The sequence below is a fragment of the Gorilla gorilla genome, chromosome 9 (assembly GCF_029281585.2).
Source record: "Gorilla gorilla gorilla isolate KB3781 chromosome 9, NHGRI_mGorGor1-v2.1_pri, whole genome shotgun sequence".
Classification (NCBI taxonomy): domain Eukaryota; kingdom Metazoa; phylum Chordata; class Mammalia; order Primates; family Hominidae; genus Gorilla; species Gorilla gorilla.
In genome coordinates, this window is record NC_073233.2 from 125,840,220 (window position 1) to 125,864,768 (window position 24,549).

The following is a 24,549-nucleotide window of genomic DNA, read 5'->3' on the forward strand; positions in this document are numbered from 1 at the left end:
CTTATTTCCCTGCCCCCCTCCCATACCCTTACATCCCTGCCAGTCAATTTATGTCCTAGGAATGCCCTGAGAGAGAAAGGAAAGTGTCTGCTTTCTAAGGGGAAAGAAACAGAAATGGCCTAAGCTCTAAGTTTCTGCCCAGGCTGGGCTTCTGAGGATGCAGCCACCTTCCTATGGTGAGTGGAGATGGCTGGTTGTCCTCTGAAATGAGTGCTGGCTCCTGCAGGGGGATCTGCCAAGGACTGCCTTTCCCAGCCCCACTTTGTCTAGGTGGTGCCACATGACACATATGACATGTCTGCACCCATAAAATGTCAGTGGAAATGACTTCCGGGCTAGAGCACTTAAGGAGTGAATGAGTCTTTTTTATATTTTCTTTCTGGCTAGAAGTAGACAACAATGTGGATGACAAACTCCCAAGACGGAAAAACCTTGTGGAAGAAAGTCTCCCTCTGATCAGAACACCCTTACAGGATTGTTGCATGGATGCGAAATAAACTTCAATTAGGTTAAACCATTGAAATTGTCAGAAACTGTAGGATCTATTACAGTCAGTGTCACCCCTCCTAGGAATATAGTAAGCATGGCACCTGCCACCTCCTCCATACCTTCTTGTGCAGATGGAGCAAGAAAGGAATCAAAAGAAGGACTTTCCCTGGCATTGATATGAAAGACTAAAGCAATCAATTTCAGGGTATCCAGAGGCTGGATGCTTGTGGGGAAACCTGAAGAATTCTGTGCTTGTGGCTGGTGTGCTGGGGACTATGAGCCCACTGGTGAATGGGGGTACAGAGGTGGAGCTTGGGATTCACCAGTGGGCTCATAATGGTTGAGGTCAATATGGTAAACACAGGAAAGGTGCAAAGCAAGAAGAGATAGATCGTTCAGAAGAGGCCAGTGGAACCACCCATCCGATTCCCTTGGAAATAGCTGAGTAAGCTTTGGGGTTTCCTTGTCAACATGTCTGTTGTTGAGCCAGCAAAGGCAGAAGTAGAGGAAGAGGAAGAGGGTAAGAACATGCCCTGGAGTGCCCTTCCCCTGCCCCCAGCTGCTTTGTGAAGGTTCATTCCAAACCTGACCTCCTCTGTGAAGCTTCCTTGACATCTCTAGGTGTGGCTGGTGGTTGTTCTGTGCATGTTCCATGCATGGTGTCCACACTCAATCACAGCTTCCATCACATTGGGTCATGACCCAGTTCCTTGAGGATGCTGTCATGCCATTTGTATCTTCTGGGCCTAGCATGAGTACCGGGCACAGAGTAGGCACGGATGCAGCTGGTGAATGGAATGAATACATGAATGTATGGCTAAATGAGCAGAACCCAAAGATGAGGAACCAAAACTAAGAACCAAAACCAAGAGTGTGTGGGCACTAGGGTGGGCAACCTCAATTTGTTACCTAGGGTACCAGTAAAACATCCAAAGACAGATGTCTCAGGTCACACAACTTTTATTGCTGAAGACCATCGCTGGGGGCTGCTGCAGACAGGAATGTGGCCTCCTTCCCAGTCTTGCTAACATTCCCCAGTGTACCCAGCCCCATCAGCCCCTGCCCAGCCTCTCCAGCTTGCTCTTCTGGGGCAGTCTTTCCCTTGAGCGGCCACGGCCTGCCTGAGCTGGGCTAGGCTGGGCTGATCTGCTTGGATCCTGCCTCTGAGAAGCACAGCACCACAAAAGACCCTTACGGGCCCAAGGAAGGTGAGGGGAGCAGGACTGGCAGAGGAATAGGTGCCCCAGAAAAAAGGCTGGGGAAGGCCCAGGCTTTTAGCTGGCGAGTCCAGGCACATTGATGATTTGCAGGAACAGGGCCAACTTAGATCCTTCAGCAGGGCTGCCTGGAAGGCATGGGACCATGTTAGCTTTCTCTCCATAGCGGTTTTTATGTCAGTGCTATGTTTCTGAAACAACTGAGAAACTGAAAGGTGGAGAAAGCTGAGAAGAAATCCCAAAGTCCCAGGACAGCTCCTGGGAATGAGAGAGGCAGTCCACCTGGACCTCCCTGGGGCCCCCGGGAGCCTACGCGGGAACAGCATCCGTTTCTTAACGCCTTCGTCAGAGCCCTGGGATGCAGAAACAGTTTGTGGACCTCGTCGTGTCGGATTTGCTTGCCAGCCCAAACAAGAATTTGCTTCCCTGAGTATCTCCTAGGGGCTCCAGATGCTGTAGTGACTTGGGGGATGCCCATCCTGGGGACCTTGTCCAGTCTCTTCATCCAGTTCCTTGAGGCTAGAAATATTCTGTAGGACTCTAAAATACGACATTTCCCATGAATCCCCTGGGGGTCTTGGGCTGATTGATGCCAGCTGTCAAGGCTTCTGGACTTTTTGGAGAATCTTTAAAAATACCCGTATTTTCATTTCTTAAATATAAAAATAAAATAAAATAAAACCCGCCCCAGCAGCTTGTGACCAAATGAGTACAGTGAATCCTCATCCCAGTTGTCAGCCTGGTTAGCCACAGCACGGCCCAACTGGTGACATCCATGGCACCAGCAGGAGGTCTGGGTGAGGGCTTGATGCTCATAACGCCAATGGGAGCAGCTTTTCACCGAAGACGGTCCAGGCCCTGGGAAGCTGCATCCACCAAAACCTACGATCCATCCCAGGACAGCAATGGCGTCACCTGGGCCGCTGGCATCTGCCCACACTGGGCTAGTCTGTAAGTGAGGGTCAGAGAAGCAAGAATTCCCAGCTCTTCCTTGGGGTCTGGGATCCACCTCCTCCATCTATCTATGGACACCCCTGTAGGAACATCCACGGTACTCAAGCTCTTGTCTCCAGGTAATTTCCAGCCTGGGATTTTGAGAAGAGTTGACAGTTCTGCTGGTTTCTGAAAAACTTGGGAGAGTGGCAATGCACACATATGCACACACACACACACACACACACACAGAGGCAGCAGACAGTGGAGGTGGGAGTCCGATGGTGCCCGGTGGCCATTAGCCCAGATGATGCCACACATGGCCAGTCGCCGTGGCCAGAGTCTTCACAGCAGCAGGTGCTGTGCAGAGCAGCAGGCCAGCTGGTTAGGATTTTCTGAATCGCACCTCGCTCTGAGGAAGAGAATGGGAGAAGAGGGTGAGGGTGGGCCAGGTGGGCGAGGAGCACAGAAGCCCAAGGTTGGGGTTCAGAACCTATAATTTAGCCTCGCTGTCACCTAGCACTGCCTCTCCAAGGAGGGACAGCAAAGGGAAAGGATGGATGCAGGCTTGGAGGGCCTCTCTGCACTAGATTTCTGGAGCCTTTTCTGCTCCCCCTATCTGAGCCCTCCCCTGTTCCCCAGGCAGAGAAGGGGAGGGCTGGCAGAGCACCCCCTGCTTTACAACTAAAGGCTGAAGGCCCAGAGAAGGCAGGGTCTCAACTAGGTCAGCAGAGTTGCAGGCAGATCCCTGTTTCCTGACACCCAAATTCCTGCCGTGGAGGGAGGCCTCCCATCACTCCACTGCCAGCGGCCTGTGTGAACTCACATCTCGGTCATCCCTGGGAGAGGAGAGTGGCACTGGGGCTGGCACCGAGGTTAGGCCCACCTTTTATTCTTTTCATTTATTTGTTTATTCATTCATCCTTAATTTATAACAATAAATAGTAAATACTGAGGATATTCCAGGCGTTGTAAATGGCTGATTTTGATAGATTAGTCAGAGTTCTTCAGTAAGAAAAATGGAAGATGAGAGGGTAGAAGTGGGAGAGGGGATTCTCTAGGGTGGATCAAGTATTCCAAAGGCCAAGGGCAAGGTAAGGCACACACTGAAGAGTCTGTGGTTCAGTTTGACCTGAGCAATGACTTCTGAGGTTGGATATAGGTTAAAGCAAGTCAAAAAACATAAAATAACTTTTTATTATTTTATTACTTTATACTCTTTTATGATAGTAGTGAGGTTCTGATGAAATATTTTAAGTGGGAAAGGGAAAGAATGGTAGTTCTCAGGGAGCATTCTGGTGACAGCTGTGAAAGCTGTCAGAGTCAAAATGGAGTCACTTGTGTTTTTAAAAAAAGACAACAACAACAACAAAAAGAAAATCAAAAAGACTAAAACAAACAGAGCTGGGAAAGGCCATGAAGAGCGGATTCTCATGCATAAATGCTTGATAACAAAAACTATCACAAAATCCTCTGCAGAAACTGAAACGTTTTCAAAGTCCATTGCAACCTTACACAAAAAAATACTTCTGGGAGAACATCTGCCCAGCAACTGCCTGCCCGGCCTCTAGGTCCACCCTTTTTCAACCCTCTGAGCTCTGTTCTGAGGGAAGAAAAGCAGGGAAAGAAACACAGGCAGCTGGGATTGACCCCAGGCATCACATTTGACCCTGTCCAGAACACCCCCCGAATATGGGGACGCTGAGGGGACCTCTGCCTACACCCTGCGTGCTCCTCCAGGGTCCCCACCTGAGGAAGTTCCCAGCCTGCTGGGTGCAGTGTCCTGCTGCAGGGATCTTACCTCCATCTTGCTGTAAATCCAGGGAAGAACTTCTGTCACTTTGGTGTACACACCAGGTTTGTTTCTCTGGCCACAGCCTGTGCCCCAGCTGGTGACACCTGCCAGGTACCAGCGGTTGTTCTGCTCACAGACAAGAGGCCCCCCGCTGTCTCCCTGCAGGGGAGAGGGGGCACATTCGCAGGATGGGACAGGTGGTCCATGAGCGGGAAAGGGTGGGGTCCCAATTCCCACATCAGCCCCAACACCCCTGCCTCCCCCATCCCCAGGGTGCTGGGACCTGAGCCCACCCACAGGTACCCTCACCTGGCAGGAGTCTCTGCCCCCACGAAGGTCCCCAGCACACATCATCCTTGGGGTAAGGTAACTGTCATAGACCAAGTAGTCATTGCATTTCTTGAAGTCGATGAGATTGACCTGCACCTCCCGGAGGAAGGGGGATGTCTTGTCTTCAGTGAAGTGGGGTGGAGGAGACAGAGGATGGGAAGCCAGTGAGATTCTAGATAGCTTCCTGGCCATCCAGCTGCCACCCCAAGACCCAGAATCACAGCCTCCTGGGAATGGAGGGTGCCATGCCCGTGCCTGGCTCCCACCCAAGGGAGGCCCTCTGTGGTTGGACACCCAGGACATATGGGCACACACGCCCTCACACAAGACACAGCTCACTGCACGTGAGACAGAGACATCCATGCACACAGACACACTCACAAGCCTATGAGGCTACCCGACATGTTGCACAGTACTTGCCTACGTTCAAAGCACCCTCAGATACATGGCTTTGTTTGTTTTTGGAAGCTATGTGCCCTAAAGAGAGCAGGTGGCATTAATCTATTTACCGGTGGGGAGGCCTGGTGCTGGAGAAGTGACCTGCCCACAGTCACACAGCTAGTCAGGTATGGAGACAAGAGGAGAAGAAGGCTGCACCCACATCAGTCATTGCTCTGCCTCACGGAGGGAGGGAAAAGCGGTCCTGATGCGTGGAAGTGGCCTGAGTCTAACCGTGGGGTCATCCTGCTCAAAGTAAGCAATCTCACAGGACAAGGCACTCTGTGATTGGGATGACATGAAAACAAGACCACTTCATCATCTTGTTTAAGGCCAAACAAAAACAAGGTCACTGTGCAAACCACAACAGTACCAGACATCCCCCTCTCCTGGCCAATATGAGTGACTGCTGCTTCCTTACCACTTAGAGCTCCTAGATAAGATTTTATATATATATACATTATATATATATATATATGTATATATATATGTGTATATATATGTATACATATATATGTGTATATACATATATATGTGTATATATATGTATACATATATATATGTGTATATACATATATATGTGTATATATATGTATACATATATATATGTGTATATATATGTATACATATATATATGTGTATATACATATATATGTGTATATATATGTATACATATATATATGTGTATATACATATATATGTGTATATATATGTATACATATATATATGTGTATATATATATATTCTTAATTGAGACGGGTTTCACTCTGTCACCCAGGCTAGAGTGCAGTGGCATGATCGTGGCTCACTGTAGCCTCAACCTCCCTGGGATCAAGTGATCCTCCTGCCTCAGCCCCTCTCATAGCTGGGACTACAGGCACACACCACCATGCCCAGCTAATTTTTCTATTTTTTGTAGAGATGGGGTTTTGCCATGATGCCCAGGCTGGTCTTGAACTCCTGGGCTCAAGCGATTCTCCCACCTTGGCCTCCCAAAGTGCTGGGACTACAGGTGTAAGCTACCGTGCCCGGCCTCTAGATAAGATTATTAAGGTTGCCAATCATAACCCCTGCTTCCTGACACCACAATTTAGAGAAAAGTCCTACGTCTTTGAACCCTCCCCAAGCCACCTAAATCCTATGAGCATTCCCTCTCTGACACCCTCTTGCTGAGATGCTCCATGGTTCTTCATGGTGTGTTCTCTCTCTCTCATTGCAATGAGCAATGAACTCAACTAGTTCAACCACAGCAGTTTTTCAGGTGGTCTTGACTGGAGGGCATTGTCACAGTGACTGCACCGGCATATACTCAGGTGTCTATACACACACAATCACACCCAGGCCCATGAATCCGTATACCCAAACACTCATCGACATAGGCCTTCATCTGTATACCCAGACACATTGCTTACACACGCACATGTATACACACACATGCACATGAATACATACACACAACCAAGCATCTTTGCCTCTTACCATCTGTCTCCCTGGTCTTGCCAAAGCCTGTGATCCAGCAGGTCTCATTGAGGCTAAAGGTCTGTCCATGCATGGGGAGGCAAGCAGGGTGGATGTGAGCTGCAACAAGACCTCCAGACGTCAGTGAAGGAACAAGGCTGAGACTTTCAGTAGGGGGAGGGAGAAGGAGCAGAACCACTCTGGGGGCAAGGAGGGGTCCCCTACAACATTAATCCTTGACTCTAGAGTGGTTCTGAATCCTCTAGAGCCTTGGACTGACCAGACATGAAACTCGATCACTTTACCGTAACCCACCAGCATTTGGGGGCTACCAGAGTCCTCAAAGCCATTCTGATTTCAGTGGTTGCCCTGTGGTCAGATGCGTAAGCCTTGGAAGCTCCCTTGTACAAGCTGATACTGGGCAGCTGAGGGTCTCTCCCTACTGAGAGGGTCTCTCCTGGTGGAGCCTCTTCCATGTCTTTCCATTAGAACAAGGAACAGCAGCAGGCTAAGACCCAGATATTATGACCGTGGCATCTCAGCGGTATGTCCAGCCTGGTCTGGCGAGGGTACCCACTGGTTGTCCAGAGCCTGTGGCTCTCCTTTTAAATGTTTTCCCAGCACAAGGTAAGAAATCTCTCCAAACAGGAAACACATTCCTAGAGACACAGACCACAGAATTCCTGCTAACTTGATCCCACATTCAGAAATATTATATTTAGAAGTCACTGTTATATATCACTTCATAAGCTCTGAGGACTGGTGTCCCTAGGGGGGACCAGGGCATTGACCAACACATCTGAGTTTGCAGGAGGAAAATATTAGTTAATAGAATGTTTGCAGTATTCTCAACCATTTGTTATATTCACTGCAGTACTCTGCACCTAAGATAATGCCTGTCGCATATTAGTGCTCAATAAATGTTTAAAAAGATAGAGACAAGGCAGGAAGCGTAGATGGGAAGGATGATTTTAAATTCTTCTCCCATAAATTGGAATTAGGCTTTAAATATTGGTGTCTGCCTCATTTTTGTCTGCTAGAGAGTAAACAAAAAATAGATGAAGGAATAGCATGCATTATTAACAAAAATGCAGCATAGGATTTTTTTTCTATGCCCCTTTTTGAGATGTAAAGTTTTAAAAACATGTAACACTGTTATATGATCCATCGTTAGATATTTCACTGTTTTTTTATGGGGGAATTAAATTTACCAGTGAACTTTCACAAGCAAAAGTACTGTGACTTCTAGTGCTCCACCTGCCAAATGAGTTTAAGAAAATCAGTCCCGATTTCTAAACCAAAAATCAGGGCACATGTTCTGGCCACAGGACTACATACAGCTGAGCTGTGATTCTCAGACTAAGGGTCTGCTTCCTGCCCAAAAGCCTATTGGAGCCTGGAGGGAGACTATTACGTTTGAAAAGCATACGCAATGTGAGAATAGCTTTCATTCGCTTTTAGAAATTATTTAGTTTTGGAATTCCAAATAATATTAAGGGGTGGAGGGTGGGTGGGAGGTAAGATTCGGATGTTTAGCCAAATATAGCCTGGGTTTGACAAGGTGAGAAGGCCTGCTCTGGTCCTGCAGTCTGTGCCCTTCTTGTGTGCAGGGCAGGAGGCAGCGGGCATCCCTCACCTCAGCCCTGGACTCCACAGACAAGGATGGAGTTTCAGAAAGGCTGGTGGGCGTGTCGTGTCGTGTCGGGGCGTGGCTACGAGTGGGTGTGACGCTGCGTGGGCGTGGTTCTGGGCTAGCGCTGCCCAACCGAGCTCTACCCAGGGATCCTCCTCCTCACCCCACTCTGATGATCTAACTGCTCTGACTCATGATAGACACCGCCTCCATAATTAATGTGCGAGGAAACACCAGCTCACAGGCTCAGAGCACGAGAATGGCTGGACTAACCAGAGAGTCCTCCGAGGCTTCCAGAAATCCCGGTACTCCTCCTCCCTCTCCCACCTGTAAGATGCTTATGCCGGAGGGCTCTGGCTCCATTCTTCAGGATCCTCCCTGAGCTACCATTACCTGTCTTCTCCAATCTTTTCGGGACCCACCTTGGCTATCCTTCCTGTGCTGAGCTTCCCCTAGCCTGCCAGGATGATTAGTTGCTCCCGCCTATGCCACCATAGCTCCCTGCTCCCCGAAAACATCGTATAATTGGCCTCTACTGGTCGTCTTGGTGTATTTTATTTCTATTTGCAACTGTACTATAGGGCTGGCCATATAGTATTTGATAAGTGAACAAATGAGTGAATGGATGAATGATGAGTGAATGAATGAAGTCTTCTTTGACGTTCCCTGTCCACAGTGATCTTCTGAGAACCTCTGCAGCATTTCCTTTGTGTAGCCTCATTTGGTCCTTAGCAACAACGTCGTAGCAATTAGTTGTTTGAATGTGTACTCAGCTTAAGTTCTCGACTGCAGGGTAAGCAATTTGCCAGTCTAGAGCCAGGTGGGGAGAGGATTGCTTGGGAATCAGATTGACCTGTTTCCAATCCCAGAGCTACCACCTATTACTTGTGGCCTCAGGTAATTATCTCTCTGTAAAGCTCCATTTCCTCATATGTCAAATGAAGTTAATAATAGTGCCTGCTCCACAGGGTTGGTTGTGAAGAGTAAATGAAATCATATGTGTGAAATGCCTACCATAGCGTTTGGCCCCTAGGTGCTCAGTTAATACCAGTGAAAGAATTCAATCTATTGATTAAGATCAGTACCCAAGCCCTGACTCCATCATCAATTTGTAATCTGAGATGTGTCATTTGGAGCAAACTTATTTATAACCCTTGGGCTTCAGTTTCCCTAATTATAAAACAGAAGTGTTCCATGTAAGGATCTTTAAGAGTCTTTGACTTCTGCCCTGCAGAAGCTTTGGGGCCCGGATATGAGTTGGCAGATGCTGACAAGTGCGAGGGCTGCAGAGGGTGCTGGGGCTGGGGGGCAGGAGAGCGGGGAGTGCAGATTCCCTCACCGGACAGGGTCAGGGGCTTGGACAGCCGCATGAGGGCGATGTCATAGTCGTCCTCCTCATCGGTGTAGTTGCTGTTGATGATGATCTCGGCAATGGAGGCTGCCTCAGGCAACTGGTTCAGGTTGCTGGTGCCCGCATACACCTTCCAGCCCTCCAGGACCTTCTCCCGGGTCCTGCAAGAGCCACAAAGGAGCGTGGTCCAGTACCTGCCTGGCAGCATTCACTGGCAGCACCTGCTACCTACAGGGAGCCACAGTCAGAGCACCAGCTTGGAGGCAGGAGGATGGATAAAATGACTTCTGGAGGGAACCCTCTATCTTATCCCTGGAGTCCAAAGCAATCCCCCACAGCCCCTCAAAAATTATGAGCTTGCAGCTCTGCACCTTACAGTAATAAAGAGGGAAGGATGAGTAAGACCTCTGTGTGGCACTCACCCCCCACTATCTCCTCTGCAAGTCACCAAGGATCAAATAGGAGCCTTTGACTTCTGCCATGCTGAAACTCTGGGGCCTCGATATGAACTGACAGATGCTGACAAGTCACAGGGCTGCAGAAGGTGCTGGGACTAGGGATGGGGACACAGATTCACTCACCAGACAGGGTCAAGGGCTTGTACTTATAAGATCTCAGTATTATTACCCTCAGCAAATTCAGACAGGACAAAGTAACACACTGAACTCATTACTAGGGAGGCCAGTGCCCCTGAGGCCTGGTCCCAGAGCTCTTTCCTGCCCACCAGCCTGGGCTGTGGGCCCCCAAAGACACTAGGCCAGCTGGTGACCGTTAGCAGCTGATACAGTGCCCTCCCTGCAATCCCTAGCCCTCAATTTCTGGGATAACTAGGGGCTCCTCTGCTGTGAGTTCCATTTGCAGGAAGCAGCAACAAACCCAAAGCCTTTTTCATTTCACCCTGTTCTTCAGGGGCAGGCTCCCAGTCCCTCTTCCTGCCTGCCTCTCTCTCCCTTGGGGCCGTCAATGGGACTTTCTCATCCTTGGGCCTAGCTCAGAACAAACACCCCCGACCCACACTCTCAGGACCAAGTGAACACCCAAGCTACACTAATGCCAACTGGCCCATGGGGGCTGGACTCACACCCAGAATCCTCCTCCACGAAGAAGTCAGTCTGCAGCCAGCCCTTCCTGGTGGTTCCCGACCCTGGGCAGTGTCAAATCACCTGCCTCTCAGGCACTTACACGAAGAAGCAGTGGGCGGCAGTGAGCACCCACTGGGCGTCAATGAGCGTGCCTCCACAGATGTGGGTGGTGCCGAAGTGCAGACTCACTTGCCAAGGCCACTTGCTATCCGAGGCCAGCGCCCCTCCCACGATCCGCCCGGTCATGGCCCTCAGTCCACAGTCTGGAGGGAAGGAGTAGATGTACTGCGAACCCTGTTTCTCCCAGGGTTCTTTCCGAGCTCCTAATCAGGATGCCTCTGCTGTGCTCCCAGGGCCAGGACAGGCTCAGGCAGCCCCATCCTGAAGGGCACCCACCCTTCCATGAACGGGCTTTGCTCCCTTATCTGCTACACACAGCAGTTTCTGTGACAGCAGAGCCACCACATGGTGGGGTGGCTTTCTGGGATCATTCCGCGGGAAGTTTGACCCCAGGCAGGTTCCTCTTTCTTCTCCTTCACTCATTCTTTCATTGACTTGACAAATCCTTTCTGAGTGTCCCAAGCTTTGGGCACTGTATCAGGCATTGGGGTCATGATGGTAAGTCCCAGGACTGCCATTAGGTGCACAGGAATGCAGACCAGTTCTAATGTGACCCTGAATTGACAAGCATTATAATGAGGGTCTCTATTGTTTCTAAACATAGGAAGAATACACTTCCCCCGATGCACAGAAGACTCAGACAGCTTCCTTGGAATAAAAGGTTGCTGGGCTGAGCCCCTACCAGAGTCAGGAGAAGGGGAAATGTTACCCTGGGTGTACCGGTGCCTTCCAGGGACTCCAGCCCTGAAGCAGGTCTGCTGGCTAAGACACTGTTCCTGACTTGAACCCCTGTGCCAAACACCTCCCTTGGAGGAGTGCTGCCCCTCTGCCCTTTACTCCCACACGACACTGGCCACAATCCAAGAAGAAGAACATCTTACGGGAACACTGGAGAGAGATATACCGCTGGGAAGGGCATTCAGACCTGCAGGGGGAGACACAGAAAGTGGGAAAAGGGCACATTAGCTACCTCCTCCAGGAAGCCTTCCTGATTGACTCCTGCTCAGTTCCTATCCTGTTTCCAAGGAAGCTACCCTTTGTACAGGAAGCAGGAGATTCTGAGCTTCCCCTTTCCCCATGTGACATTCTCCCTTCCAGTGCTTTGTCCAGAATCGGAGTGGCTCAGTGCAAATCATCTCCACTCTCATCCCCTCAACTAGTTTCCTTGTGGCACATTGCAGACATTGGCCCAGATCCATGTTCTTTGAACTTAGGACTTCATTGTCGCAGCATCTTTTCACAACTAAACAGGTGGTCTGGTGCTCCTCTGACAAAGTTCCTCAACGCAGATGCAGAAACCACGCAGCACAGAGCTGGCATCCAGCTGCAGCAAATTCATGTCCCTTCCCTCACCATTACTTCTCCTGGAGCCCAGCTTCTTCTCTCCCCTCCATAGGGCAAACAATGCTAGCTGGCAGAGACCCCAAACCTCCGATGCTTCCCACGTGGCCCTCCCTGTCCCTGATGCCTGCACCTGGCGGTCCCCTACTGCTGCCTGTCTACCCTGTCCCCTAACTGCACTGGTGGAGAGAGCAGAGGACGGGCCGAGTAGAGGAGCGGCATGTGCAAAGTGTCATGCCAGGGTGTCAGTGGTGCTTCTCCCCCACCAATCCAGATCCACTCCCTGCAGCAGCTCTCAGTCCAAACACCTGGCCGACTAGTGGTCCCAAGGTTCATGAATTGCCTCTGACGACCTGATAAACTCTCAGGGGCACCCCTGGTCTCCAGTTGTTCTCAGCACCGAGCCTCAGATAAGAATTCTTAAGTCAGAAGGCAGTTTGGTGAATAAGGACTATTTCCAAGATGCCCCTGAACACTCATGGTGGACTCCTGGAGGCTTGATACTAGAAAAGCCAGTGAAGGGGGCTCCCTGACTCAAAGACCCCCTGCCACCCACTCCTTCCCCTGCTCACAAACAGGCAGCCTGCCTGCCCCACCATACCTGTGGAGGCTTTCCTGGATGGTGGAGTTGTATCTCAAGATTGAGAAGCTGTTGGCAAAATCCCTGTGGGCAACCTCAGTTGTCCGGTAAGCACTACAAGGGAGGAGAGGGGAGAAGAATGAGCCCCCTGGAGACAGAGTCACCTCAAGTCCTCCAGCATGCTAGAGCCCCACCAGCCCTGCCGACAGAGGCCAGACTGTGATGGTCTGAATGGTGGCAAACTCCTCCAAGCAGCAGCCAAGCCCCGATAAAATGCAGCCCCACCCACATGCTCCACCACTGCCCCTTATCTCCCCCAACTCCCCTCCAAATCCCCAGCCTTATGGACTACCCAGCATTTCTCATGGTGGAGACTGGTAGCATTAGCATTGCCTGGGAAGTTATTAATATTAGCAATGCTTCTGAATCAGAAGCTCTGGGTGTGGGCCCAACGATCACCGTTTTAACAGGTTCTCTAGTGATGCTGATGCACACTCAAGTTTGAGAAACACCAATCTTGCCCTTTTCTACCCAAACTGTGATCTGTGAATAAGCAGCAGCAGCATCCCCCCAGACCTACTGAATAAGAATCTGCATTTTAAAGAATCCCAGGTTACTGATCTGTACAGTAAAGCGTGAGAAGCTCTGGGCAAGCCCACTGGATCTCAGAACACAGCGTGCCTAAGAATCACCTTGGGATGTTTGCTGAGCAGGTTCTAAGTCCTAATCCCAGAGATGCTGATTCCAAGATGCATTTTCACAAGCACGGCGGGTGATCCTAATGTGTTCTACTCTCTGCGTGGAACGTATGTATATTTCTAGAACATGGTACACCCCTGCGTGACGCCCTGGCATGACACTTAGCACACGCTGCTCCTCTACTCAGAGGGCCCATTTTCTGCTCTCTCCACCAGTGCAGTTAGGCACCCTCTCCATTGTATGCCCTTAGTGCTTCACCCACATCCTCATCATTACATGTCACATCGTGCTGTGGTTATTGGTTTAAGTCTCTCTCACTGAGCCACACTAGAGGTGCCTCAAGGCTGGGCTCCTGTGTTATTCCTTTGTGCCCAGGTACTACACAGTATCTAGCACACGATAAAAGCTCAATGAATATTCTTTGAAAAAGTGACATTCAAAGACCTGAATGCCTAAGGGAGGTTCAGGCTTGCATAAGGCCACACAACTCACAAAAGATGCCCATGGTCTTCCATCTGCATTACTACCATCCCCCTTTCATGGATCTGGACAGGCTGAGGTGGGGTGGAGAACGTGTTCTAAATCCTAACACCCCACCCCAGGTGTTTTTGGTGCCTCTTCTGTAGAGAACCCACAGTGAGATCTTAAACTCCTCTCCCCACAACCTCACACACACTGATAAACCCCAGACTACACATCTGGAAAACTCAGTCCAAGACGGAGGATGGAGATGCGTGTCTGGGCTGAAAATCAGACACTTCTTCAAGTGGAAGGTCATTGCTCACCTACTTCCTCCTCTACCTATTAGCACTGCCTGATTTGTTTAAAATCTTTAGAGCCAAAGATCCTTATGATTCTGCCTAGCCTCACCTGCCCCATTTCATTCTCCATTTGATGAGGTCTGGCTCAAGCCACAGTAGCTATAGCTCAAAGTCCATTGAAAGGCTTTGCACAACCTGAGCTTCTAGTTCCCAGATATAAGAAGAAAAGATCTGCCCAAATGCCTACCCAAGTCGTAGGGCCACCACCACGATCAGTGAATGTGATAATGGATGTGAGCGTGCTTTGATGCAAAGAACCATCTAGGAGTCTGATACTATTGCAGATCTATACATCATTATGTTGGCCTCATGAAAACAGTCTGCTCCAGACTCATATGATCTCAGGGCCTCTGACTCTGAACACCTCGAGGGTGTCCAGAGCTAGTGAGATCAGCCCCGGTCCCCAAGGGTCTTTTTAATGTAATGTTTCTGCAACATGATTGAGACGCCCTATGAAGAGCCTGAGACATCCCTGAAGCCTGGACTCTGGGGCCAGGTTGGAGGTTACCTCTCGAAACCCAGCTGCTGGCAGGTCTTCTCTGAGTAGGAGTCATTCCAGTTGCTGCTACAGATGGGAAGCCACTGATGGGAGGACCCAGAGTAGATTTTAAGCAGAGACTTGTCCCAGTCAAACCTCACTGCAGGGCAAGAAAAAGGCAGAGCAGGTCCTCAGCACCTAGGAAGCATCAAGCTCTTGGGGGATGAGCTGAGTGAGGCTTTGAGAAAGCGCCTGTCCTGACAGCACTCCTTGCTGAGGCCTGGGAAAAGTCCAGGAACATGGCCTGGGTCATGGGGGTTAACCAGTACTCAGAAGCCCAGGATGCCTAGCATGGACAGAGCCAATGCAAAGTCACTAGAGTGCTACAGACTGATGCAAACTGTGTATCAGCTCAAATGGGAGGCAATGGACAGGGAATCGTTGGGTCTGGATTACATACATGCACACATGCACACACACATACACGCACACACATACATGCATACACACAAACATACACACACACACACATGCATGCACACATATACACACACAGGCATGCATACACACACACATATACAAACAGGCACACAAACATGCACATACACACACATGCACGCACACAGGCATGCACACACACACATATACAAACAGGCACACAAACACATGCACATGCACACACATGCACACGCACGCGCTCCCCCGCACTCAGCCTCCTTACCGCAGCCCAGCTCGTCACTCTTCAGCTTGCAGTCCACCACCCCGTCACAGCGAACAGCGTGCTTGGGACAGCTCTCCCTCTGCTCCTTGTACCTGATCCCTGTGTGGTCCCGCCAGAACTGGACTAGAGAAAAAGAAGCAGACAGCTGGGTCACGGCCAGCCCCACTGAGATGAGACACTGAGCAGCCCAAGGCCCTGGGGGTTCTGAGACACCGACCTGCAATCCCTCTTGAACTCTGGGGCTCTCGTCCCCCATCTGTATGGAGAGAAAGGCTGCTCAGGAATGCTCCAGAATGCTCCAGAAAGCTCCTGCAAGCAGGGCAGCACCAGGCAGATTCGAGCAGCCAGCCACCCAGAAAGAGAGAGAAAGAGAGAGAGAGACAGAGTGCTGTGGAGATGGGGACCACCTTGGGAACTCCCCTTCCTACATGCTGGCCAACACAGTGGCCAGAGAAACCACCTCCTCCAGTATCCCAGAGCTTCCCTCTCAGAACCCCTCTGCCATCCCATCTTCTCTGTGCTCCGCAGGGTCACAGCAGATAAATTTCTGTCCTCACAGTCACACAGGCAACCACCGTCTGTCTGTTCTCAAAGGCGACCATCCTTCCAGCCTCAAAAGCTCCTAGGTTTTTTCCTTCTCCCTCTCCCCTGCGCAAGGGACACCTCTATGCTCAGTTCTTTCCCCATGACTTGTCTTTATGCCTTTAAATGTCTTTTCAATCAACCAGCAATTCTAGGTGGCTGATTCCCACATATACAAGTTGGGGCTAAAAGAAAACAGCTTTACAAGCCATATGTGCAAATCTGCTTCACGACTTCCTCTCTAACAGCAATCTCTTTCCAAACCAGGGGCTGTGGGCCCTCCTGCCTGGAGGCACCTCCCCTTGGCTGCCTCACAGACCCAGGTTCTAACTTCTCACCCTGCCTCTCCTCCTCCACCAGCTCCTCAGCCCCACCCCTTGCTTCTCCTCCGGGGCCCACTGTGCTCTCCATCACCCAGGGTAAAGGCCGCCTGTGTGTGACTGCTCCTTCCAGGTCCAGACACAAATCCCTCCTAATCTCTTGGGCTGGCCCCTCCTCTCTGTGTCTTGGTCTTCCTCCCATATTCTGGGCACTCAACCCCCAGGGAACCCTGGGCAGTCTCCCCTGGAGTGCTCATGGAGCCCCACGTGGATGTGTACTGGAGAGGGTACTGGGCCGGGTTGGGAGTCAGGAGGCCTGGGCTCTAGTCCTGACCCCACCAGGTAGCTGCTTGGTGACCTGCACAAGTCAAACCACCTCCCTAGCCCTGGAGGTCTAGAGGCCTCCCTGGCAGAGCTTTTGGGGACTTCAGGAAATGCTGTGATACCACGCTGAGAGCTTTAGTTCTATTCTGTGAGCCCACCCGTGGGTGCCATCTCGCCCCTCCATGGGTTATTCCTGTGGCTTTCATGGAGCGGGGTGCCCTGTGGTGGGAAAGGGAGGGAGGGCAGGGCAGCAAGTCACAGCAGGCACCATGCCGAGGCCTTTATGTGCATTATGACAAAGACCACCCCACCCAGTCAGACTGGTGGGGAAACTGAGGATCAGAATGTTAATGGACTTGTCGAATTCACACAGCCTGTCGGTGGCAGAGCCAGGGTCTGCATGGCACTAAAGCCTGCTCTGCCAGCACACTGCCCCTCCCTCAGAATCCCTTTCAGCAGCCCTGCCAGCAGACGTTTCCACACGCTGGTCCACTCCACCCTTCACCACTGGTGCTGCCTCTTTAACAGAATCCTTACTCTTTGGCCTGGGGTTTAAAGCTCTCTACAGCATGGCCCAGCCTTGCTGAACCAAACAGATGGCCCCAGGTCCCTGATTGTTCCTTCTCCACTTTGGTTAGGCGGGTCCCTTCCTCTCCCCCATGCTGTCCTTGCCACCTGGCTTCCCACATTTTCTGTGGCTGCTCATTCGCTCAGATGCCCTGCTGGGCATAATTGCTGTCCCACCTTCCAGGTCTTCATCTGGCCCCACAGCTGTAAGAAGCTATGCCCTGCATCCAACCCACACAGCTGTCATCCCCTCCTCATAGTCACACTCAAATGCATTTGCCCTTCAAAATTTCCAGCTATTCCCCCAGGAGACTGTAATCTCCCTGAGGACAGGACAGAATAATGTACATGCACATTTGCGCTGCCTAAAGTTTCCCACTGTGCTGGGCTCATAGTGGACCTCTGAGCAGAGAGCCCTGGGGCATGCCTGGGTATCTTTGCTGAAGAGAATGAGCCTGAACCCCTGAATGCTGAACACGTCATCCCATTGACTGAATGCCTGGGTATCTTTGCTGAAGAGAATGGGCCTGAACCCCTGAATGCTGAACACGTCATCCCATTGACTGAATATCCTTGACAGACTTTTTCCAATCAGTGTTTTCATGTGTGTTTTTTTAATAGCTAGTATTTGTAGATTTTGTTCCAGGAATTGTGCTGTTGTCTTATTTATTCCTCATAATCTAGTGAAGTTGGAATGAGAACTTATGGGACACATAGTCATGAAATGGGTGAATGAATTTTGTCCCATCTGAAGATGCAGAAACTGAGCTCAGGGTGGTTAACTAACTTGCCCAAGTAAGCTGCATAGTAAGTGGCACAGATGAGAGCCAAGCTCAGGTTCCTCTGACTTCCACACTGTTAACCTGGATATCCCACAGGGGCCCCGGGGGCAGCACAGTCCAAGGCCATTTGCAGGAGTGTCCCTCTTTGGACACAGTAGCCGGGTGAGTGGGTGGTCCCCACACCTGTCTCCCCTGCCTGTCTCCATCCCTGGGTCCCACTCTGCCCAGCAGTGCCCAGAACCCACCCCTGCACCCTCCATTCAACTCACAGAGGATGATGAGCGAAACCACCAGGGCAATGAGGAGGAGCACGCACCCGATGAGCGGTAGCCGCTTCTGGCCCTCCCGCCAGGTGAACTTGGGCAGGTTCGTACCTAGGAGCAGGGCGGCAGCAGGGGAAGATGACGCTGGAGAGGAGTCCAACGAGATGGAGAGGGTGGGGGAAACAAGACTGTGGCCCAGGAGGGCCCCGTGAGGACCACTCCACCCCAGAAGTTGGAATGAGATTTTATGGGGCACAAAGTCAATTGAATGAATGAATGAATGTTGTCCCATCTGAAAATGCAAAAACTAAGCTCCCCCTGCCGGGCACCAGCAGCGGTCTTTTACTGTGCTCTCCTCTGGGCCAGCCAGGCACTTTGCCTGTGTTAATTCTCACAGCAACCTCATGAGCAGAGTCTTATTAGGCCCCTTTTTATAGATGGGGAAACTGAGGTTCATGGAAGTGAAATCACTTGCCCAGGGTTACTTGGTGAGTTAGTGGCAGAGTAGGGATTCCAGTGCAGTGGGTCTGATACCAAAGCACCTCACCCACCCTGGAGAGGGCAAGGCTGTGGGATGGGCCCAAACTTCAAGTGATCCTCTAAAGCCACGTATCATCCAGGCCTGTGTGTATTGTGGTGGTGGGGACAGTCTGAATTCTGGGATGGGAGGAGGGCAGCATCGGAGTGGAAAGGAACACTGATTCCTTAAGGGCAGACCCAGTCCCCAAGGCCTATTCAACCTCTCTGACTCCCTAGTAGCTAAACCACACAACCCACAATTTGGAAGGCTGGGGATGGACTTGCACACCTGGTCAGAATCTCTCCTTTTCCTCCCCCACCCACAGATGGGCCCACCGATCATGACCTTGCTCCACTGCAGACCCCAGCTTCTTAGGCAGACCCACAGGACAGCACAAGGAGAGAACCCTGTGACTAACTGGGAGACCTTGCCATTGAAACCGGTGCTCTGACCTGGGTTGTGCAGACTCCAGGGTGACATGCTGCTTTGTTAGTCCTGGCTTCTTATCACCTACCCCCTTTGCCCCTAATTTTCCACTGTCTCAGGTTTTCATGTAATGTTTCCTTTTTGCCCCCACCCTCAGGTCCCTCACTTCCCACCCCCCTACCTCCCCTTCCCCGCATCGTTGTCTGCTATGAGAGCAGAGCACACTGGCTCTGAGATTTCCTCCCTGCCCATGGGCTGCTTCCCATCTCTCTTGGCTTCCCTACAGCATCCCCCTTACCTGGGCTCTCCCTGGTGGCCCTGGTGGCTGGTGCTGACCTGGCAGGAGATGATCGGACGGGTACAGCCCCCACTGGTGTTGCTCTAACAAGGTACACTCTGGTTGGGGAGGTTGTCACGGAGGCTGACCTGGCGGATGATGACCTGCCAGATGAGGACCTGGAAGGTGATGCCAGAGCCGGAGATGCCCGGGCTGGAGATGCCTGGGCTGTTGATGCTTGGGCTGGAGATGCCTGGGCTGGAGATGCCCGGCCTGGAGGTGTCCCAGCTGGAGATGCCTGGGCTGGAGATGCCCGGCCCGGAGGTGTCCCAGCTGGAGATGCCTGGGCTGGAGACGCCTGGGCTGGAGATGCCCGGCCTGGAGGTGTCCCAGCTGCAGATGCCTGGGCTGGAGATGCTCCAGCTGAAGGTGTTCTTGCTGGAGATGCATTCTGAAAGCAGATCGAAGAGTATCCCTCAGGCTGCTCCCCTGCCAACCCACCCCAGCTGTCAGCTCTGCTGCACTAGGAGATGAATGCTCTGGGGCAGCAGCTAGGGGTTGAGCAAAGCCCCCCGGACAAGGAAGCATCTGAGAGGAGGACTGTGTCCAAGGATAGAATGAAAGCTCAAAGAACCTGCTGTCCCCCAGCTCCCCTAGGGGCTCCCCTGCCACATAGGACCTGCAGAGATGGGTAGAGGGCAATGGGCCATGTGCCCGGGGGTGGGGGGTCACCTGCTTAGGCTACGCATGTCTAGGAGGGGTTAAAGGAAGAGGCTGCTGGGCTGGTCACTCACTCTGAGACCTCGTATCAAGGGAATGTGGTCCCCCATGGGGAAAGCAAAGACCCCTTCTGCCCTCTTCCCTTCCACCTCCTACATCCGCATCCTTTTCTTTCACGTATGTGTGTTAGATTATAAAATATTGTTCTTAACTATGAGCTGTAATCGCTAGTTAAGCACTAGTTAAGAAAAGCCCTGACCTGCCAACTGAAGGGGCTGAGTGCCAGTGTGAGCTCATCTGAGGAGAAAAAGAATGCTGGACAAAGGCCAGACTAAGGTCTTTCCATAACATGGACAAGCCCCAGCTGCAGAAGGCCCTTCCCTTCCCTCCAGTGGTGGCCTGGGCCTCGGCTCCTGCCAGGGATCCTGGCACTGTGGCACCTTCACCAGCCTGCCTGGTCTCCTTCCTCTTTTGTGCACACTCTAAGTCTTCCCCAACTTCAGGGGGAATTCCCATAAGCCGGGACAATAAAATACTAATCACTCGTGTGTGTACTGGCACTTTAGAGTTGATAATAAACGTTCACATCTGTGGCCTCACAAGGGCCTCACCACACCCCTGGGAGGCTGGTATTTTGGAAGCCCATTTTACAGATAGGAAAGCCAAGGCTCAGAGCTCATCTTGCAGAATCACAGAGTCAGGGTTCTACCCCATGCCTATTTGTCTCTGAGTCACCTGCCCTTCTTGAGTCAGAAGAGCTTCCTGCACAGTCTTCGTGAACCACACGTACAGAGTGCTCATTTTGCCTTTGTGAGATTGGTTAAGAATGGGGCCCCATGGCCCTGCAGGGCCAGGAACACCTTGGGAACCTGGGGATAGGGCTGGGGGTTACCACAGGGATCTTGGTCTTGTGATACTTTCCAGTGTGACCCATAGTGGGGCCCTGTGACCTGCCAAGACCAGGAGGTGCCTAGTGGCCTGGAGCATCGGGGTCAGGTGAGTTTTCAGGTGCTCTGGGTTAGAGAGACCAGGTTGGAATTTGGCCTGCCTCTAAGGCGGCTGGGCACCCCAGGCAAGTGACTTCACCTCTTTACATCTCAGTTTCCTATCTGTAAGCTAGAGCGAAGCACCTTGCTTCATGGTACTGAGGTCACAGATCATGCCTGTAAAACGCCCAGTACACAGTGAGGGTGTGGAGAGCAGTGGCTGTGATGGAGGGGTTTTGTTTGTTTGTTTGTTTGTTTGCTTGTTTGTTTTTTTGAGTCTTGCTCTGTCCCCCAGGCTGCAGTGCAGTGGCATGATCTTAGCTCACTGCAACCTCCGCCTCCCAGGTTCAAGCTATTCTCCTGCCTCAGCCTCCCATGTAGCTGGGACTACAGGTGTGCACCACCATGCCTGGCTAATTTTTGTATTGGAATCTTTTGCCCAGGCTGGAGTGCAGTGCCGCGATCTTGGCTCACTGCGACCTCCGCTGGGTTTAAGGGATTCTCCTGCCTCAGCCTCCCGAGAAGCTGGGATTATATGCACCCGCCACCACACCCGGTTAATTTTTGTATTTTTAGTAGAGATGGAGTTTCACCATGTTGGCCAGGCTGGTCTCAAACTCCTGACCTCAAATGATCCACCCGCCTCAGCCTCCCAAAGTGCTGGGGTTACAGGCATGAGCCACCACACCACACCCAGCCGGTAGTGGGGTTTTGTTTGTTTGTTTGTTTGTGGGAATGCTGGGCTTGCTATGGAAAAATCTGAATCTGATTGCCTCCATTCCCAACTGCGTTTCCTGGGCAAGCGACGTAACCCTTCAGTGCCTGATTCCATGTGTGTAAAATGGGCAGACCTTACCTCCTTCCCCCAGATAAACGGGTGATACACATGAAAGAGCCTGGTCTATAAATGTGTGTCAAACCATGACAAAGATAACAGCCCACGAGCACTTTATGGGACCCCATTCCAACCTCTTAACAGCTCTTTGCAGTTGGTATGGTTAGCCTCATTTTATAGATATTGAAACAGAGGTCCAGGCAGGTTAAGAACATGCCCAAATTCACACACCAGGTAAGTGACAGCTCAGATTCTAACCAGGCCTGCTTGGAGCAAGGAGGGCCTTGACCTACAGTGTCACAAACATCCACAGGACCTACCTTCGTCTCTTCAGGGCTTGTATGTGCAGTTTTGCACCATTATGTGATTTGATTCTCACAAGTCTCTCAGTTAGCAAGCTGGGCAGGAATTACTATCCCCAGTTTGTACACAAGGACCCGGGGCTCAGAGAGACGAAACAGCCCACCTCACCCCCTGAATGAGCTGGTGGTCTTTAGGAACTCTAGCACAGTTGTCTCATTCCCAGGCAGCTCAGGCTGTCTCTACCTGAACAGGACCCTCCCATCCAGCCCCAGCTGCCCCATCTTGAAGAGGCCCAGAGGAAAATGGGTGGGCAGGTTGGGGGAGGGAGCTGGGGAAAGCTGTAAAGCTGGAACAGGAGAAGGGAGTCAGACCAGACAGGGAACTGGTGGGGAGGGGGCATTGGTGGAAAGCCAAGAACTGCAGAAAGGGCGACACATCCGAAAGTGGGATGGAGTCTCTGCAGGCCCTGGGTCTGGGGGTATCTAGCTCTGGTCTGGGTAGAGCAAGTGCTCTGCTGTCAGAGCCTGGGAGCCAGGTGGAAAGCGGCTGGACCCCCAGACCAGGGCAAGAGGAGAGTTCTGGAACCTCAAGACCTGAAGAAGAACTGCCCATGAAGAGAACTACAAGTCCCAACAGGGACATCATGGTGGAAGGGCAGCCCCCAGACCAGAGGAGAGCAGCATCCAGAGTGAGGCCCCCGCTCCACCCCCTGACTCTGACCCTCAACCCAAACCCTCCCAGACATCAAGAAGAGTTCTCATCTTCAGGGATCATCTGAGTAAGAGATTCCACACCAACCTTCTTTAGGCACTTCACGGCCTGCTGCCCCATGCTGCTGGAAGTTCTTCCTGATACCTAACCTGTTATAGCACTAACTCATTTCTTTTCCCCAGTTCTTGGAGAACAACTGCTGAGACTCTAGCTTCCCACCGCTGGCCTGATCTCACCCTCAGAGTAGAGGCCTTCAGCAGCTGGGGAATAGGAAGGGGAGGAGACTACTTGTTTGTTTGTTGTTTGTTTGCTTTGAGACAGAGTCTCACTCTGTCGCCAGGCTGGAGTACAGTGGCGTGATCTCGGCTCACTGCAACCTCCATCTCCCGGATTCAAGTGATTCTCCTTCCTCAGCCTCCTGAGTACCTGGGACTACAGGCACGCGCCACCGTGCCCAGCTAATTTTTGTATTTTTAATAGAGATGGGGTTTCACCATGTTGGCCAGGATGGTCTCGATCTCTTGATCTTGTGCCCACCTCAGCCTCCCAAAGTGCTGGGATTACAGGCGTGAGCCACCGTGCCCGGCCGAGACTTCTTATCCAAGGTCCCAAGCTACAAGGGGCAGAACCAGGACTAGAACCCAAGCTTCTCAAATCCTGGCCTTTGGCAGTGAGCCGAAGCCTCAGAAGTGGAAGTGAAATGACCAACTCCTTGATGTGTCCTGGTGTCTCCACAACCTGCCTGCAGACCAAAGGCTTCTCAGCCTGCTCAGGGGCAGGTGCACAGGGTGGAGCAGGGGAGTGTGGTCAACTCTGAGCCACATCCCTGGCCTAACCTTGCCAACCATTCTTTCCTGGCCGTGCCTCTCCTCCCCACCTACCCATGGGGTAGTCTCTGAGGTTACCCCCTGCAGTACATAATTGTAAGCCCTTACCATGACATGGAACAGGCCCACACCCCAGGCTGTCACTGCTACCACCTGGCTATGCCTCTGCAGCTCCCAAGGGTCCTCACTCAAGGCTTGTTCAGGGCCCTCCAGACGTTTTGGGGCAGGAGGCAGCATGGCAGGAAGGCAGGGCAGGGGTCCGCAGGAAAGCGGTAAGGGACAAGCTAGGGAGGGCTAAAAGGAGCAGCCCCTGGCTCTGGGAGTCTTTCCAAAGCCTGTCCCTGGACAGAAGTCTATAAGAATTTTTACTCCCACTTTACAGACTGAGAGGTAGAGGCCCAAAACATTTGTGTGCTTTGCCCAAAGTTGTTCAGGCCCATCTTACAGCAGAGGAGGGACTAAACCCAAGGCCCCCTGCTTCCAGCCCAGGGGTCTCGACACCACAGCTCCCAGGGGTAGATCCCCCCTGAGGCGAATGGGATGTTTTTCTGGTTTCCAGTTGCAGACTCTGCCCCTTGGGCCGTTACCTAGTGGGGATGGTAGTAACCTAGCCAGCCCGA

General features: G+C 51.6%; 1 protein-coding gene across 3 annotated transcripts in view; it reads right to left on the minus strand.

The window, feature by feature from the left end:
* Window positions 1-1,273: 1,273 nt before the first annotated feature.
* TMPRSS13 (transmembrane serine protease 13) overlaps window positions 1,274-24,549 on the minus strand; it is a 29,242-nt gene continuing 5,966 nt past the window's right edge. Inside the window, exons 2-14 of one of the 3 annotated variants that reach the window (XM_063693560.1) lie at window positions 19,569-19,998; window positions 18,331-18,435; window positions 15,704-15,742; window positions 15,487-15,609; window positions 14,796-14,925; window positions 12,789-12,881; window positions 11,728-11,771; window positions 10,827-10,989; window positions 9,633-9,805; window positions 6,682-6,780; window positions 4,744-4,886; window positions 4,441-4,593; window positions 1,274-3,051 (exon numbers count right to left, since the gene is read on the minus strand). In XM_063693560.1, the coding sequence (XP_063549630.1) occupies window positions 3,025-3,051; window positions 4,441-4,593; window positions 4,744-4,886; window positions 6,682-6,780; window positions 9,633-9,805; window positions 10,827-10,989; window positions 11,728-11,771; window positions 12,789-12,881; window positions 14,796-14,925; window positions 15,487-15,609; window positions 15,704-15,742; window positions 18,331-18,435; window positions 19,569-19,998 (1,722 nt within the window). In that variant the 3' untranslated portion in view covers window positions 1,274-3,024. Of the gene's footprint in view, window positions 3,052-4,356; window positions 4,594-4,743; window positions 4,887-6,681; window positions 6,781-9,632; window positions 9,806-10,826; window positions 10,990-11,727; window positions 11,772-12,788; window positions 12,882-14,795; window positions 14,926-15,486; window positions 15,610-15,703; window positions 15,743-18,330; window positions 18,436-19,568; window positions 19,999-24,549 lie in introns of those variants that run through there. The other 2 variants (XM_031016126.3, XM_055355019.2) reach the window with 2 other exon arrangements.